The 18,924-nt window shown below is 40.8% G+C and overlaps 1 protein-coding gene across 2 annotated transcripts in view; it reads left to right on the forward strand.

The window, feature by feature from the left end:
* FBLN1 (fibulin 1) overlaps window positions 1–10,520 on the forward strand; it is a 104,777-nt gene extending 94,257 nt beyond the window's left edge. For both annotated transcript variants that reach the window (XM_067468921.1, XM_060778130.2), the window contains one exon: window positions 10,265–10,520. In XM_067468921.1, coding sequence (XP_067325022.1) covers window positions 10,265–10,404 — 140 coding nt within the window. In that variant the 3' untranslated portion in view covers window positions 10,405–10,520. The remainder of the gene's footprint in view (window positions 1–10,264) is intronic.
* The last annotated feature ends 8,404 nt before the right edge of the window (window positions 10,521–18,924 follow it).

Below are 18,924 nucleotides of genomic sequence, written 5' to 3' on the forward strand. Positions count from 1 at the left end.
TAAGAGAGGATACAAATATTAAAGGGGTAAGAGTAGGAAAATATGAATACAAGATCAAAGCCTTCGCAGACGATTTGTTGGGAATTGTAGAAGACCCAGTGAACAATCTTGAGAATTGGATTAAGAAGATGCACGAATATGGAAAAGTGGCAGGCTTCAAAGTGAATAAAGGGAAAACTAAAATTTTAACTAAAAATGTAAAGAAGGAAAATCAGGAGAAGATAGCAGCGGCTACAGGAATGGAGATTGTTAAAAAATTAAGATACTTGGGTATCTGGATAACTGCAAAAAATGGACAATTGTTGAAGAATAACTATGAATCGGTTTGGAGAAAGATACAGAAGGATCTTAAGAACTGGAATTCATTGAAACTATTGTTGTTAGGTAGAATAGCATTAATCAAAATGAATGTCCTACCAAAGCTTCTGTTTTTATTTCAAAACATACCCGTAATCAGAAATCAAATAATTTTTAAGAATTGGAATAAAGAATTACTGAAATTCGTGTGGAATGGAAAAAGACACAGAATTAAATATTTAAATTTAATCGATAAAAAAATAAGAGGTGGACTTGGATACCCAGATTTAAAAACATACCATGATGCTTGTGCTCTCTTATGGATTAGAGATTGGATGCTGTTGGAAAATGAAAAAGGTCTTAACTTAGAGGGACACGATTTACGGGTAGGATGGCATGCCTACACGTGGTACGATAGAGAGAAAAAAGAAAAAAAATTGGAAACCATTTTATAAGAGCGTCTTTATTAAGGACATGGACGAAATATAAAAATTATTTCTATAATAAAACACCATTGTGGGTCTCCCCGATGGAGGCATTTCAAAGAAGACTGTTGGGTTGGAGAACATGGTTAATATATAAAGACATTTTGATAGAGGGGACATCTGAGATTAAACCTTATCAGCACTTAAAAGAAAAAAATATCCATTTGACATGGTTACACTACTTACAAATAAAAGAATATATAAAGCAGGATAATAAAGTAGGCTTCAACTGGGAAGAATCAGCTTGGGACAAGATCTTGAAGTTAAAGAAAAAAACAATTACAATTATTTATAATACATTATTAAACTGGCTAACGGAACGTGAGCAAGTTAAACCATGTATGATAAAATGGGCGGAAAATATAAGAAGACCTATACAATTTAGAGAGTGGGAACAGATGTGGAACAAAAAGTTGAAATATGTGTATGCAACAGATTTGAAAGAAAATTGGATAAAAATGTTCCACAGATGGTATACCACTCCAAAGAAATTATCTTTAATATCTAAAAACACTTCAGACAAATGTTGGAAAGGATGCCAGCAGACAGGTACCTTTTATCATATGTGGTGGACATGTAAAGAAACAGGGAAATATTGGTCTATGATACATAAAGAATTACAAAAGATTTTGAAAAAAGTTTTTAAGAAGAAACCGGAATATTATTTACTGGGCTTCACAGACGTGGATTTACAATTACAGGAAAACGAGGATAGACTCTTCACTTATATAACGACGGCAGCCAGAATTACATTTGCAAAAATTTGGAAACAGGATAATGTACCTACCAAGGAAGATTGGTTAGGGAAAATTAGAGAAATAAGAGAGATGGATGAACTGACTTTTTTTAAAAAAAAAAATAATACCGGAAATCCGATAAAGAGAACAGACTGGACCCTTTTTGATAATTACGAGAAAGAAGAGAAATAAATAAGAGGACTATTTTTTTCTAAGATAAGGGAAATATTATTGAGACACAACACCTGATGAGGAGATGGAAGTCAAACTTTTTTAGTGGTAGTAGTAGTTTTTTTAGTTTAGTTTTTTTTTGGGATTTTTTTTTCCTTTCTCTTCCTTTCTTATATTTTCCTACTGTTCTATCTTCTTTCATATGTTCTCCCTCTTTCGTTGTATTTACTATATAACCTAATAAAATTTATAATAAAAAAAAAATAAAGATGTTGAACAGGACCGGGCCCAGGATGGAACCGTGCGGCACTCCACTTGTCACTTCTTTCCAAGATGAAGAGGAAGCATTAGTGAGCACTCTCTGTGTTCGTCCACTTAACCAATTACAGATCCACCTCACCGTAGTTTTGCCTAGCCCACATTGGACTAGTTTCCTTGCCAGAAGGTCATGGGGGACCTTGTCGAAGGCCTTACTGAAATCCAGGTACGCTACATCCACGGCATTCCCCGCATCTACCCAGCTTGTAATTTTGTCAGCGCCGGTTGTGTCTGTAGGCACTGCACCCAGTGTGCCGATCACCACTGGGACCACCTTTACTGGTTTGTGCCAGAGTCTTTGCAGTTCAATCTTTAAATCCTCATATCGTGTCAGCTTTTCCTCTCTTCAATCCTGCTGTCACCTGGGACTGCAACGTCAACGATCCATACTTTGTTTTTTAACACGTATTGTACCCCAAAACTCAGTCAGTCTGTATTGTACCCCAAAACTCTGTCAGTCTGAATTCGGAAGTTCCAGAGTAGTTCCAGAGTAGTTTGACGTGTTCATTTTCTGTGACTTTTTCAGGTTGTGATCCCACAGTTCTTTGTTGCAAGCAGATGGTGTTTGTGGCACAAGTTCCAATGAATCATCTGAGCAACGGCGTTATGCCTCTGCTTGTAGTCTGTCTGCGCGATCTTCTTGCAGCAGCTAAGGATGTGATCTATTGTTTCATCTGCTTCCTTGCAAAGTCTATATTTGTGATCTGTCGCCAACTTTTCAATTCTGACTTTGATGGCATTGGTTCTAATGGCTTGTTTTTGGGCTGCTAGAATCAAGCCCTCCGTCTCCTTTTTCAGAGTTCTATTTGTGAGCCACAGCCATGTTTTTTCTTTGTCAATTTGGCTCTTAATAATAATAATAATTTTTCAATTTGTCAATTTGTCAATTTGTCTTATTATTATTATTATTATTATTATTATTATTATTATTATTATTGATGTCGAAGGCTTTCATGGCCAGAATCACTGGGTTGTTGTAGGTTTTTCCGGGTTATATGGCCATGTTCTAGAGGCATTTTCTCCTGATGTTTCGCCTGCATTTATGGCAAGTATCCTTATCCTTATCCTTATCCTTATTATTATTATTATTATTATTAGGACAGTTCTAACTATGCTGACATTGAAGCTCAGGAGAACTGCAAGGAATGAGTTAATTCACAGAATGGCTCTTTTGCGTTCAGGAGGCAGAGTTATTAGCAAACTGGCTATGTGATACAAAATGCAAGCAGAAACCAGACATGAAGGTGAACTGCCTGAGGGGCTTGCATATTTCATAGGGTGCAAAGAGGAGGGAAAGGTAATTATATCTTAGAGCAACAGAGACGAGCCAAAAGAATACCTGAAGCACCTGAGCAGAATGCCAGAAACTCCGAAGAGAGGATTGAGAAGATTAAAACTATTAAGCTGAATACCAGCTAGGTCTTGGCATCTCTGTGAAGTAATGTCCCATATGGTTTTGTTTGTGCCCCGTATGATTTTATTGGTGGGTTCATCAGAATTATTAGATATAATAACATTATGCTATGCCTTATTTTTATTTAGCAGGGATGGGCAACTCCTAAATGAGAATTGTGTTCCTGGAAGCTGCTAGGAGACCCATCTCTTCTTTTAAACAAGGCAAAGCCATCTTTGCTCTACATTTTTGACAAAGAAAGGGGGTTTGGGGAAAAACCTAGAATTGTGAGTCCGGGCATGTGGGGTGTGACTGGCAGAACAAGAGAAAAATGGTCTCAGTCTGGACCCACAGAGCTTGTTTTTCCTGATGTGCTCCCAAAGCACTTTAAACACATTTTTCTGCAGTCTTTCCTTGAGAATACTAGAGAATGGTGTATGAATGCTACGGATGAGCATGAGGCTTGGCACTCCTCCTTAGCTAAAACATCTAAAGCTCAGCTTTCCAAGTCAGTGTTGTTTACTTGCTCTGTTGCATGTGGAATGGCAGAGCTTGTGTCTGAATAAAAAGGGCATGCAAGTCTGCTCCTGTGGGTGTGTCAAAAGTGTTGACAGAAGCAGCATCCAAACCTGTTGAAAAGAGAGCAGCCCTGCAAGATTACCCTTTCACATCATGGCTGATATAGTGCAGATACTAAAGCTGCAGTGTCAATTGGGCAGGGATACCATTTATCAAATGTTCAACTGACCTGTTCAATTGACTGGACCACACAGTGGGTCTTGGGAAGAATCCTGCAAAATGTTGCACTCCAGGCCAGGAAAGCCCTCTGACTTTAAACAGCTGAGTAAAAATACAAGTAGTTTATTGAAGATAATTCAAAAGCAATTGGTGTAAAAAAAAACTCCATAAAAATAGGTAAATATAGTATAAGCAGAAACAAATAGTCTAGGAAATTAGTGCATCAGAGTTTGTGAAAAACAAATAAAGAAACTTCCAAGGTAACACTCCAGAAATCAAACAAGGCACTTAACACATGAATCTATCCAAGACAAGGCTTCCAAGGACCAGGAAAGACATCTTGACTCAATTCCAACATTGTTTCATCTGACTACAGATTCTATACTTGGCACTTTTATCCCCTAATCTACTCTATGTCCCAAGCGGCCAGGAACGGTTTTTGTTTCAGCCTTGACTCTATTATCAATCTCTCTCTCAGTCTGGCAGAATGTCTGAGAGATTGGTTTGTTTGCCTGTGCTGACTGAAAATATGCCTTCTATCTACTGGCTCATTAATTTCTGCATCTGGTTCAGATGCCAAGCTCTTCTCAGGCTCAAAGTCCTGGGAATTCTCTGGTAGCAATTCAGGCCCTCTTCCAGAGACCATCCCATCATCCCCAAACCCTTCGGGAACATTCTCATCAGAAAAGGGATTTTGAACAGGGATCCCATTGTCATCCTCTGTATCTAGAGCAACCTCATCATTATACAAATAATTAGATACATGAACCTCAGAAACATCATTGTCATTTCCAACAACCAGAGTACCCTGATCATTAGACACAATCACAGGCTGAACTCCCAACACACACAAAAAAACTCTAAGGCAGGGTGGGGAACATCCAGCCTGTCACTTAAATCCTCTTGGGATGTGGCCAAAGAGAGGCACTCTGACCCAGTTTGATAAAGACTCAAAGCCTGAACAGTCTCCCCACTGACCAAACAACAGGATGCCCCCTTGCCTCCCTTCTCCCTTCTCTCCCTGACTGGTGGCCATGTTCCCTTTCTGCCCTTCCATCCAAGTTTCAACATTGCCTGAACAGGAAAGTATCACCAACTGGGCCGGTGCCCCCTCCTTCTGCGGGTCAAGTGTGGCTTCCCTTCCCTGGGCCCCTCACCCTCCCCAATAGCCAAGGTCCCCTCCCCATTGCCTGCCCCCCTCACTTTAGTTCTATATGGCCTGTGAATGATGTTATACATATCCAAATAGCCTTGGCATAAAAAAAAGTTTCCCACCTCTGCTCTAGGGAGTGACTTGCATTCAGATTTCGCCACATAGTTAGATGAACCAATGATCAGATTCAGTACAAGAGATCATCTTATACAAGTTGAACATTCCTTATCTGGAATTGTGAGATCCAAAATGGTCCACATAGGCAGCTGAGATGATGATTTGCTGAGATGATGATTTTCATGAACAAAATTATTTTAAAGATGTGCTATAAAATTACCATGAAGCAATGTGTATATGGTATCTGTTAATTTTGTTTTTGTTAGAGTTTTATCTCCCTGATATCTCATTATGTACCTATATGCAAATACTGGTATTCCTAGTGTGGTTCCTAGCTGTCTTGTTCATGTGGCCCGCTCAGTGTTATTGTGATTGTGAATGATTTTATATTGGGTTTTTGGTATGTATTTTATTGTGTTGGTGGTGTTTTGGTTTTATTTTTCTTTATGTATATGTTTTTGGGCTTGGCCTCATGTAAGCCACCCCGAATCCCCATCGGGGAGATGGAGGTGGGGTATAAATAAAGATGATGATGATGATGATGATTATTATTATTATTGAGAGTGGGGTGTCCATAAAATGTATGCCCCAATGAATGGTATAGCTGACATCCAGCCAGCACATCCATCACTTAAAATTCCAGAATAAGCCATGAAATCCACCAAAGCCAATCACTGTGTATCCCATGCAGACCTGGAGAAATGTCAGGACAGGGCCAATGCTGACACATTTTAAAAACTGGGAAACAAAGCATCATGTCCTCATTGGACATGCTGCTGCCCATCAACACTGGTCATAGCAATGCCCATCAGTGTTGTGACTCAGCTGGAAAGTGTTTCTGATGAGGATGATGGGACTCAGGTTCACAGTTTGGTCCAAAATGTCCCTGTTATACACAGTGAAGAAATGCAGTTTCCCACAGTAAGGCATGAGAGTGTTGATACTGAAAATAGCCAGGTACGGTTTGACTCAGAGAAGGGAGATAGCTGTCAGCCTGGTTCTCAGCCTGATAATGAGCAAGCAGGGAAACAGGCTAACGAAGAGACTGACCTTGATGATATGGGAACTTTAGATCGGGCTGACCGGTTAGAATCCTGAATTCGAAGGAGTGAAAGGATAGCAAACAAGAGGGAGCCCAGGGGCCAGAGAAACACCTTCATGTTTTGCAAAGGGTATTTTGAGACCAGATCATTGTCAAAGCAACCGCGTTTACCTAAGGAGTTTGCCTAAACTAGGCTGAATTACCTTGCAGTTTTGTTGTTCATGGTTCAGGACTCTGTCATGTTCTTTTGGATTTGCTTTGCTGATGCCTTTTTGGATTAAGCTTTAAGTTCTATGTTATATTGATCTTTTGGAACATTAACCTTTGCTTTTAAGAACTTTTTTACCTTTTATTTTTAATAAACCATAACGACTACTGGCTGTGTGCAGTTTGGTGTTCTTCAGCAAGGTGAATCTACTCACCTCCAGACTGGACTACTGTAATGCACTCTGCGTGGGGCTGCCCTTGAAAACGGCCCGGAAATTCCAATTGGTCCAACGGGTGGTGGCCAGGTTGTTAACTGGAGCTCCTTACAGGGAGAGGTCAACCCTCCTGTTTAAGGAGCTCCATTGGCTGCCGTTCATTTTCCGGTCACAATTCAAGGTGCAGGTGCTTACCTAAAAAGCCCTAAACGGTTTGGGACCCGCCTACCTGCGTGACCGCATCTCTGTATATGAACCCACATTATCTCTTCAATCATCCGGAGAGGCCCTGCTCACGATCCCACCTGTGTCGCAAGCGCGATTGGTGGGGACGAGGGTCAGGGCCTTCTCTGTGGTGGGCCCCGACTCTGGAACTCTCTCCCCAAGGACATCAGACAAGCCCCAATGTTGGCAGTCTTTAGGAAGGGCTTGAAGACGTGGTTGTTCCAATGTGCCTTCCCAGAATAGGAAACTCCAAGCATCATGTCCCAAATGCACTTTACTAGAGATTTAAGATTAATTGCATACCGCACCTATCTCCAAAAACCTATCCATTTCACTTGATCATGTCCAGCATTTTTAAATATTTTAATCATTACATTTGGCCCGGCCTTAGATTTTAACTGCATTGTGGTGTTATTGTTTAATGTTTATTGGTATTGTTTAATGTTTATTGATTTGTTTTATGAGTTTATTTATTGTTGTATTTTTTATGCTATCGTTTTACTGTTGTATTTGGCCTTGGCCTCTTGTAAGCCGCACCGAGTCCTTCGGGAGGTGTTAGCGGGGTATAAATAAAGGTTTATTATTATTATTATTACTCTGAGGTGCAACAATCAGCACATCCTGCCAGAAGAGGTGTGAAAAATGCATCGGTTCAAATTGATCTACATTTAGAAGATACTTGTGGCCACTGTCTCAGCTGCCAGTTGGTTGCTGGGGTGTCTGTATATGCACTCTGCAGCAAAGCAGCTCACTTTAATCCACATCTTGACTGTTTAATAGGCTGTGTAGAGCCACCCCAAGATTTTACAAAACCCAAAATCCAAGGCACTCCTACTTCCAAGCATTTTGAAGAAGGGATACTCAGCTTGAATTCCTATGTTCCACATACTGAGTCTCTGCTATCAAAGTATGTCCACATAAGCTCCACAATAATTTCACCCAATTAAAATGGTTGATTTTGTATGATTGTGGCGACTCCAGCATCTGTGCTTGCCAATAAGGAACTGACCTTCTATGGATACAAAATTACCTTTTACATTACCACAAGCCATGCACAGATGTGTCTAAGTTAACAGAGTAGAAATGATCCAGGGAATTATTTCTTCCACAAAAATTCTGGTACAAGGAGCAGAAATAACATGGAAAAAATAGAGATTGTTTCCTAAAGTACTCCCCTAAAGTCCAGTTTAACATTTCATGTCCTTCCTTCCTAGCAAGAGATACATGCCATGGAGATTCCCCATCTAAACCCTTCATTTTGGCTGCTGCCAAAAAGAAACCAGTTTTATAATATAGGGAAATCAATACAAGAAATTTCGGGGAACAGGAGGGCTGTGTAAAAAGAGAAATACATTCGTGAAATATAGGAAGGAAAATGAATGTGGTGGAAAATGTGCTATTTCGCCACATGCTGAAGATATTAGCCAGCATTTAAATAGGACAGAACTTTAAGGTCATCACAGCATTTGAAAAAGGGTGCTGACAGGCGGCATAAGCAAACGTTTATCTCTTCCATCAGATCGTAAGCCAATGTGTTCTTAGGGAACTGCGAAGAGAGAACTTCTGGAATTCCTTAAATGCTGTTGTGCACTCCACATTTGAAACACGATCGCAACTGAAATCTAAATGGGATGTGTATCAAATAATCCTTCCTTAAATTGTGTGTTTCCTTCCAAATCAAATGCCACATTTTAGATTCCGGTAACTAAGTGAAGGAATTCTATATCAAAATGTTCAGCTTAGCAGGAGTTTTGAATTTGTGTGAACCATCATTATCCTATATTTTGCCTTTTCAGTACAGTACAATAATAGCAATATGCTCTGGGTATTATTTTTTTTAAGCAAAGTTAATGGAGAGAAAGAAACTGGGAGAGGATACTTTTGTAGGCTGGAGATAACTAATAATTTTTGTCTCAAAATAAAATTGTCTCAAAGTAGAACTGGGATCATTTGACTATTACGTCACACCAGGACTGTGGCGCAGCTGGCTGGGAGTCAGCTGCATTAAGATCAATAATAATAATAATAATAATAATAATAATAATAATAATAACAACTTTATTTTTATACCCCGCCAACCATCTCCTTTAGGGGACTTGGGGTGGCTTACAAGACACAAGCCCAAAAATTACAATTAAAACACACAAGTAAAACACTTACCAATTAAAAACATCAGATAAAACAATACAGACAATTATAGCCAACATAAGAGCAATATGGCTGAGAAAAGATTCAATGAGTATAATTTTTTTACAGAAAAGGTCATGAGCTCGAAGCCAGATTGAGTTTTCAACCCATTTGTGTAGCTTGCTGTCGAACTTAGCAGCCCAAAAGACAGTTGCATCTGTCAAGTAGGAAATTTAGGTACCAGTTACGCGGGGAGGCTAATTGACAATGCCATAAAAATCTCCACAAGCATGCAAAGAATGAGGAAGTACTTCGTCAGTGTCACAAATGGACGGGGAAGTGACAGCTCCCCTGGTGGCCAGAATACCCTCATGAAAAAGCTGGAATGTTAAATAGCCTCTGTGTCTCTGTCTATATATGTTGTGTGTCTATGGCATTGAATGTTTGCCATGTATATGTACATTGTAATCTGCCCTGAGTCCCCTGCAGGGTGAGAAGGGTGGAATATAAATACTGTAAATAATAATAATAATAATAATAATAATAATAATAATAATATCCAAAACTAATTTTTTGAAGATTCACTCAAGAGCTTTACACATCTGACTCTTTCAGGTTGAATCTACACTGTCATATAATCCAGTATCTGATCCCAGATTCTCTGCGTTGAACTGAATTAAATAAGTCTACACTGCCATATATTCCAGTTCAAAGCAGATAATCTGGAATCAGAACCTGGATTGAGCTCTTAGGTGGACTGGGAAATACTGTGCAGGTGGTAGCATACTCTCATCTCTTAATTGAAGTTAACATCTTGACAACTGCATCCTGAACAACTGCATTCAATACTAACCAATATTTTCTGATTGATGTCAAATGTAGATCTACACCTGGAGGTACCCAGGTCATGTATTATCATAGCCAGTTCCAATTTCTCAAACAAAAGTGTACAGTTGTTTAACTTGTTGCATTTAGTACCACAGATTTATTGGTATTTGTAATACTAATCTTAATGTTTGTCTTCTTCCCCAACTCATAGGTGTTGTTCGTCAAGTGAAACCCATCATTGGCCCTTTCTATGCCACCTTGAAACTAGAGATGAACTACGTTGTTGGAGGGGTTGTCTCTCACCGTAATATTGTCAATGTACACATCTTTGTTTCTGAATACTGGTTCTGATTGGCCTTGCTGTTTTGATGGAAGCAGGAGATCTCCAAAGAGAGACTCCAACACAAACTTTTTGGTGGTAGGGTAAGGTGGTCAAGTAAAAATGGAATATCTTTCTTTTCAAAGAACATATCTGGTTCATTGTTTATTTAAAGGAGAAATAGCAAACTATTTAAAATAGATGTAAGATAGAACAATATCCTATAGTTCACTTGTGTTGTACTCTGTATATAAAACAAATAGTGTGTCTGGGTTTTTGTAGGTTTTTTCAGGCCATGTTCTAGAGGCATTCTCTCCTGACGTTTTGCCTGCATCTATGGCAAGTTGGAGTTCTATAGAACTCCAGTATGCTGATGACAATGCCATCTGTGCGCATTCAGAGGAAGACCTACAAGCCACTCTAAACACCTTCGCAGAAGCATACGAGAAGCTCAGCCTGTCATTCAACATTGAGAAAACCAAAGTCCTCTTCTAGCAGTTACCAGCCATCCCCTCTCCAATGCCAGAGATACAGCTTAATGGTGTAACATTAGAAAATGTCAACCATTTCTGCTACCTTGGCAGCCACCTCTCTGCCAAAGTCAACATAGACACCGAAATACAATACCGCCTGAGCTCTGCGAGTGCAGCTTTATTCAGAATGAAGCAGAGAATGTTTGAGGACCGGGACACCCGTAGTGATACCAAGGTGCTTGTTTATAAAGCTATTGTCCTCCCAACCCTACTATATGCCTGCGAAACGTGGACTGTATACAGACGTCACATGCAACTCCTGGAACGATTCCATCAGCACTGCCTCCGGAAAATCCTGCAAATCTCTTGGGAAGACAAGCGGACAAATGTCAGCGTGCTGGAAGAAGCAAAGACCACCAGCATTGAAGCGATGGTCCTCCGCCATCAACTCCGCTGGACCGGCCATATTGTCCAGATGCCTGACTACCATCTCCCAAAGCAGTTGCTCTACTGTGAACTCAAGAATGGAAAACGCAGTGTTGGTGGGCAGGAAAAGAGATTTAAAGATGGGCTCAAAGCCAACCTTAAAAACTCTGGCATAGACACTGAGAACTGGGAAGCCTTGGCCCTTGAGCGCTCCAGCTGGAGATCAGCTGTGACCAGCAGTGCTGCAGAATTTGAAGAGGCATGAATGGAGGGTGAAAGAGAGAAACGTGCCAAGAGGAAGGCGCATCAAGCCAACCCCGACCGGACTGCCTTCCACCTGGAAACCAAGGCCCTCACTGCGGGAGATGATGCAGATCAAGAATAGCACTCCATAGTCACCTATGGACCCACAGTGGAAGATTATCCTACTTGGACAATGAGGGATCGCCTAAGAAGAAGAAGATGGCAAGCATCCTCAGAAGTTGTGAGGTCTTGCCATCGATGCAGGCGAAACGTCAGGAGAGAATGCCTCTAGAACATGGCCATACAGCCCGAAAAAACCTACAACAACCCAGTGAATCCAGCCATGAAAGCCTTCGACAATAAATAGTGTGTCTGGCTGCCTCTCATCTCCTGCCTTGCTCGTTGTATTTTTACTGATCCATGAAACAAGATTTTACATGCAAGATTTTGCAGGATCAGAACCTTGCTTGCCCCCATCCTTGCCACCTTCATTGTCTTAAAATAGGTCTGCCTATGAATTTTCCATAATGAAAACAATAAAGCCTCAAGGGACATAATCCAACTGATATTTACAAGCATATACCCCCCCCCCAATATTGATCTATATAAATAAAAATGTAATGTTCTTTTGCGGGATTAACATAACTCAAAAACCACTGGATGAATTGACACAAAATTTGGACACAAGACACCTAACAACCCAATCTATGTCCTTCACACAATTTTGTAATTTGGGAGTTGTATTTGCTGGGATTTATAGTACACCCACAATCAAAGAGCATTCTGAACTCCACCAATGATGGAATTGAACCAAACGTGGCATACAGGACTCCCATGATCAACAGAAACCACCAGAAGGGTTTGGTGAGCATTGACCTTGAGTTTGGTAGTTGTAGTTCACCTATATCCAGAGAGCACCGTGTACTCAAACAATGATGGATCTGGACCAAACTTGGAACGAATATTCCATATTCTCAAATATGAACCCAGATGGAGTTTGGGGGAAATAGACCTTGACATTTGGGAGTTGTAGTTACTGGGGCTACAATCAAAGAGTGTTCTGAACCCCACCAACGAGAGAATTGGGGCAAACTTCCCACACAAAACCCCCATGACCAACAGAAAATACTTAAGGCCATCCAGTCCAACTCCCTTCACCAGGGCAAGAAAATGTAATCAAAGCCGTCCTGACAAAGAGCCATCCAGCCATAAATATAAATAGATATGATCCACACACAGAGAGATATAGTATCATAGATTTGAAAGGGACCCCTAAAGAAGGACAATATGCGATGTGTTCCAGAGTAGGCAAACCAAACAATCTCTACATCAACACTGAGAAAGAAACAACAAGAAATACTGTTTACCCACAAGCATATATAAATTACATATATTAGAAACCAGCACTTTCTCATTACTTTATTTCCCAGATCACCAGACTGGGTCACAGCAATGTGTGGCAGGGGACAGTTAGTACTCAATATATTCTCTTATAGCAGTGTTTCTGAACCTGGGGATCGGGACCCCTGGGGGGGGGTCGCGAGGAGGTTTCAGAGGGGTCACCAAAGACCATCAGAAAAAAACATATCTGATGGTGTTAGAAATCCCTTTGGCATACTCATTTGGGTTCACAGTGCTCTGTGGATGTAGGTGAACTTCATTTCCCCTAAATCACTGTCAATTCATCCCAAATCCCTCCAGTATTTTCTGTTGATCGTGGGGGTCTCTGTGTGGGAAGTTTGGCCCAATTCTATCATTGGTGGGGTTCAGAATACTCTTTGATTGTAGGTAAACTATAAATCCCAGCAACTACAACTCCTAAAAGTCAAGGTCCATTTTGCCCAAGCTCCACCAGTGTTCACATTTGGGCATATTGAGTATTCATGCCAAGTTTGGTCCATATCTATCATTGTTTGAGTCCACAGTGCTCTCTGGATGTAAGTGAACTACAACTCCAAAACTCAAGGGCAATTTCCAAAGCCTTCCACTATTTTCTGTTGGTAGTGGGAGTTCTGTGTGCCAAGTTTGGTTCAATTCCATTGTTCATGGAGTTCAGAATGCTCTTTTGATTGTAGGTGAACTATAAATCCTAGCAACTACAACTCCCAAGTGACAAAATCATTATCACACACACACCCCAACCCCACCAGTATTCAAATTTGGGCATATCAGGTATTTATGCCAAATTTGGTCCAATGAATGAAAATACATTCTGTGTATCAGATATTTACATTGCAATTCATAGCAGTAACAAAATTACAGTTATGGAAGTAGCAATTTTATGGTTGGGGGTCACCACAACTGTATTAAGGGGTCACGGCATAAAGAAGGTTGAGAGCCACCCTCTTATAGGGTTGGGCAGTGCACTTTCAAAACCCTTCATCCCTCCCTCTTTCTCCCTTTCTCTGAATTAGAGTTTAATTAAAAGGGCACCAAGGTCAGGAGAACATCAGTTAACATGATAATAGAAGACTGGATATAATGGCGAAGATCCTACAGGTGCCTACAACTGCCATAGATCCATTGAGTCAATGGGATTTACCTAAGCACTGAGCTACTATTCAATGACTGTTTCCAATGGGCTATTCTAGATAGGATTACCAACAGGATTTAGGCCAGTGTGTCCAAGATATTGAGGCACCCAATGACCCTGAGATAGGGAGGTTCACCCAAGGATTCAGTTCACTGACCTGAATCCAGAGTTGAATGGCTGTTTCCAATGGAGTTTTAAGCTTACCCCAAGCAGCATCCCCTCATGTTGTGTTGCAAACGAGTTTTAAAATAGTAGGAAGGGATATGGCGTAGGAGTCTGTTGTTCAGGAGGCATTTTGAAGCCTTTGAACACACTTCCTTAAAGGTCTAAATCCTGAGATTTTAGAATTAAAGTGGCAGGCATGCATGGATTGGGAACATTGTCCATAAGTTCCATCAGAATTAAAAACTCAGGGTATTTTTGGCATGGTTGGTGTAATGCTGAATCCCTCTACGGAGGTGAGAAGATTGGGATATAAAAGTTTTAAATAATAATAATAATATTTACAAGTAAAAAGTGCAGCTGCCTGTATAGTGTACCAAGAGGCTTTCAGTCACACATTCCAAAAACCATTTCCACACAAACATAACACACTCCTTTCTGTGGGCATTTTGAATTATCTTGTTATATTAACCTTGTCAGACACTCAGTGTGTTGGTGTCAATAGAAATAAGAATATTTCATCAGTTGGACATTTTTGAGAAACTGTAGGTGGTACATTGTAATGCCCAGAGCATGGCTCCATATTTTTCTCTCACTACATGTTTTGTAGATTTAGGAAAACGTATGCAACCTGTAAGCAGAGCTTGTGGTGGATGTCATATGTATACCACAGTAAATTATATATTTGTCACAACACCTTGAAGCACCTTCCAGCTCTAGCCTTGTGTTGATCATGAATAAAGAAGAGAAATCTGTTTGTCGGACTGAGTTACGAAACCTCATTAACGTTGGGTTGTTGTAGGTTTTTTCGGGCTATATGGCCATGGTCTAGAGGCATTCTCTCCTGACGTTTCGCCTGCATCTATGGCAAGCATCCTCAGAGGTAGTGAGGTCTGTTGGAACTAGGAAAAAGGGTTTATATATCTGTGGAATGACCAGGGTGGGACAAAGGACTCTTGTCTGCTGGAGCTAGGTGTGAATGTTTCAACTGACCACCTTGATTAGCATACAATGGCCTGACCGTGCCTAGAGCAAACTTTTGTTGAGAGGTGATTAGATGTCCTTGTTTGTTTCCTCTCTGTTGTTGTGCTGTTGTAATTTTAGAGTTTTTTAATACTGGTAGCCAGATTTTTTTTCATTTTCATGGTTTCATCCTTTCTGTTGAAATTGTCCACATGCTTGTGGATTTCAATGGCTTCTCTGTGTAGTCTGACATGGTGGTTGTGAGAGTGGTCCAGCATTTCTATGTTCTCAAATAATATGCTGTGTCCAGGTTGGTTCATCAGGTGCTCTGCTATGGCTGACTTCTCTGGTTGAAGTAGTCTGAAGTGCCTTTCATGTTCCTTGATTCGTGTTTGGGCAATGCTGCGTTTGGTGGTCCCTATGTAGTCTTGTCCACAGCTGCATAGTATACGGCAGACTCCTGCAGAAGTGAGAGGATCCCTCTTGTCCTTTGCTGAACGTAGCATTTGTTGGATTTTCTTGGTGGGTCTGTAGATAGTTTGCATGTTGTGTTTCCTCATCAGCTTCCCTATGCGGTCAGTGCTTCCCTTGATGTATGGCAAGAACACTTGTCAGGAGAGAATGCCTCTAGAACGTGGCCTTATAGCCCAAAAAAACCTACAACAACCCAGTGATTCCGGCCATGAAAGCCTTCGACAACTCATTAACGTTGTTATATTCTATTTTTATGCTTAGTACATTGTATTGTAAAGTGGTGGTACAGAATCAAACTGTGTATAGGACTATACTGCAAATTGTCATGTCTTTCTGTCCCCCAATAAAGCTGGGATTTGAAGTTCAGTAAGGTCTTCAGAGAACTCCCTTTTACAGAACTGCAGTTACAAGCGTTCTGCAAGGAAAAGCACCAGAACAATTGTGCTCAAGGCTTTGTATAGCAAACAAAGACGTACGCCAATAATGTAATAAAGCCACCTGTTGTATGTATTTACAGTTTGTCATGATAATGTATCTTACAAATACAAAAATAAACTTTCATTTTTAATTCCTTTTTTAAATCAATGTTCATTCAGCCTATAACCGTGCTTGTAATAACCAGACAACAGTTGCAATACATAACAATCCAATCACTGAGCAATATGTTTTGAGCGGGGGGGGGGGGGGGGGTGATATAAAAGGAAAGACAAAACTATAAAGCAGAAGTAAGTGTGGTTGGACTTCTTAGAATTGCTTCCTATCAAGTGACGGGTAAGACAAGTGTATCCAGGTAAGAGAATATTTCTTGTTTCAGAAAAACATCTATTTCTGTTTTATTCTAAAGCCTTTGACTGTGTGGATCATAATAAATTGTGGCAAGTTCTTGGTGGTATGGACATACCAAATCACCTTATCTCTCTCCTGAGGAATCTATATGACCAAGTAGCAACAGTTAGAACTGACCACGGAACAACAGACTGGTTCAAGATTGGGAAAGACGTATGGCAGGGTTGTATACTCTCCCCCAACCTATTCAACTTGTATGCAGAACACATCATGCGATATGTGAGGCTTAAGGAATGCAAGGCTGGGGTGAAAATTGCTGGAAGAAATATTAACAACCTTAGATATGCAGATGACACCACTTTGATGGCCGAAAGTGAGGAGGAGCTGAGGAGCCTCCTAATCAAGGTAAAAGAGGAAAGCGCAAAAGCTGGGTTGCAGCTAAACATCAAAAAACCAAGATTACAGCAACAAGAATGATTGACAACTGGGAAATAGAAGGAGAAAATGTGGAGGCAGTGACAGACGTATTTCTAGGTGCAAAGATTACTGCAGCCAGGAAATCAGGAGACGCTTACTTCTTGGGAGGCGAGCAATGACCAATCTTGATGAAATAGTGAAGAGTAGAGACATCACACTGGCAATGAAGATATAGTTAAAGCAATGGTATTCCCAATACTCACCTACAGATGTGAGAGCTGGACCATAGGGAAGGCTGAGCGAAGGAAGATAGATGCTTTTGAACTGTGGTGTTGGAGGAAAGTGCTGAGAGTGCCTTGGACCACGAGAAGATCCAACCACTCCATACTTCAGGAATGATAGCCCGACTGCTCATTGGAGGGAAGATAGTAGAGGCAAAGATGAAGTACTTTGGCCACATCATGAGAAGAATGGAAAGCATAGAGAAGACAATGATGCTGGGGAAAATGGAAGGAAAAAGGAAGAGGGGTCGACCAAGGGCAAGATGGATGGATGGTATCTTTGAAGTGACTGGATTGACCTTGAAGGAGCTGGGGGTGGTGACGACCAACAGGGAGTTCTGGCGTGGACTGCTCCATGAAGTCACGAAGAGTTGGAAACAACTGAATGAATGAACAACAACAACAACAACATATTTCTTGTAGTGAAATAATTACCCAGTTGAAAAAACCAACTGAACAGACTGGTTTTATTTATTTAGGTTGTGTATTGTTATGTTGTGTTTTGAGGCCTTGGCCTTTGTAAGCTGCATCGAGTCCTTCGGGAGATGCTAGCAGGGTCCAAAAAAAAGATAATAATAATAATAATAATAATAATAATAATAATAATAATAATCTTTTTTTGGACCCTGCTTGTTTTTTTGCAGTTATCAAGGCTTGATCTATGGAAATTCAATTTTGCAAGACTACCCCCTGACCCTGTATGTTCTGCCACACTCTCCTTCTAGTATTTTGAAGTAAAGAATTAGCCATAAGAGTATCCAGAATCTAGAAGCACATTTTGTCATTTCACCAAGCAGACCTGTTCCTAGTAGGAGGCAACAGCTCAGAATCTGAAGAGAAATCAGAGTATGACACTGAAATCTATTAAACTGTTGGACATTGCCTTCTGTGAGCTGCCTTCTCACACATATGTTTCTTGTTCTCCAAGCACCCTGAGTATACACTATGCTGGGCCTCTCTGTGAGAGTTGTTCAGCAGTGGAACTCTCTGTGAGAGTTGTTCAGCAGTGGAACTCTCTGCCCCAGAGTGTGGTAGAGGCTCCTTCTTTGGAGGCTTTTAAACAGAGGCTGGATAGCCATCTGTTGGGGGTGCTTTGAATGCAATTTTCCTGCTTCTTGGCTGGGGGTTGGACTGGATGGCCCATGAGGTCTCTTCCAACTCTATGATTCTATGAAGCAAACTATCTTAAGAACTTGACTGTGGCCAAATATTGCTGCCTATTCTCCAAGGATTTTGTCACACAACTGCCAGGATCACCACATGTTGGGGATCCTGCCATCCCATGCCCCGCATTGCCTGGATCCTAATTATATTGATTCCATGGGGGGAAGCGTTGATGGAGCAGCTCCCCCCTCCCCAAGGCTTCCTATGGACCTCAATACAGGAAGCTTCTCCGTGTTGTCAAAGCAGCAGCATGTGCTGGCTCCGCCCTATATCATCCATAGAGCCCTGCTGGAAGTTCCTTTGCATCATCTGATGAGAGCCAATGGGCTCCATGGATGATCTAAGGCTAAACCAGTGTAAGCCGCTGGAACAAGTCCTTTGCGATGAAGTAACAAGGCAAAGTGCAATTTGTTCCTATTCAAAGTGCTTCGAGGTAGATTTGCGATAGTTCCACACAATGCAAGACTTTGCACGTGTAATAACAGGGATGATGAATGTATGTATCACATCTTATTGTTCTGCAGTTTTTACAAGCAGGCTTGGTTACATATTATTAACCCACTACTGAGCAACCTATCTGGTATATCAGCCCAATTCCATGTAAAGTTTTTACTAGGTGACAATTTCCCC

This window comes from Anolis sagrei, chromosome 5 (genome assembly GCF_037176765.1).
Source record: "Anolis sagrei isolate rAnoSag1 chromosome 5, rAnoSag1.mat, whole genome shotgun sequence".
Lineage (NCBI taxonomy): Eukaryota > Metazoa > Chordata > Lepidosauria > Squamata > Dactyloidae > Anolis > Anolis sagrei.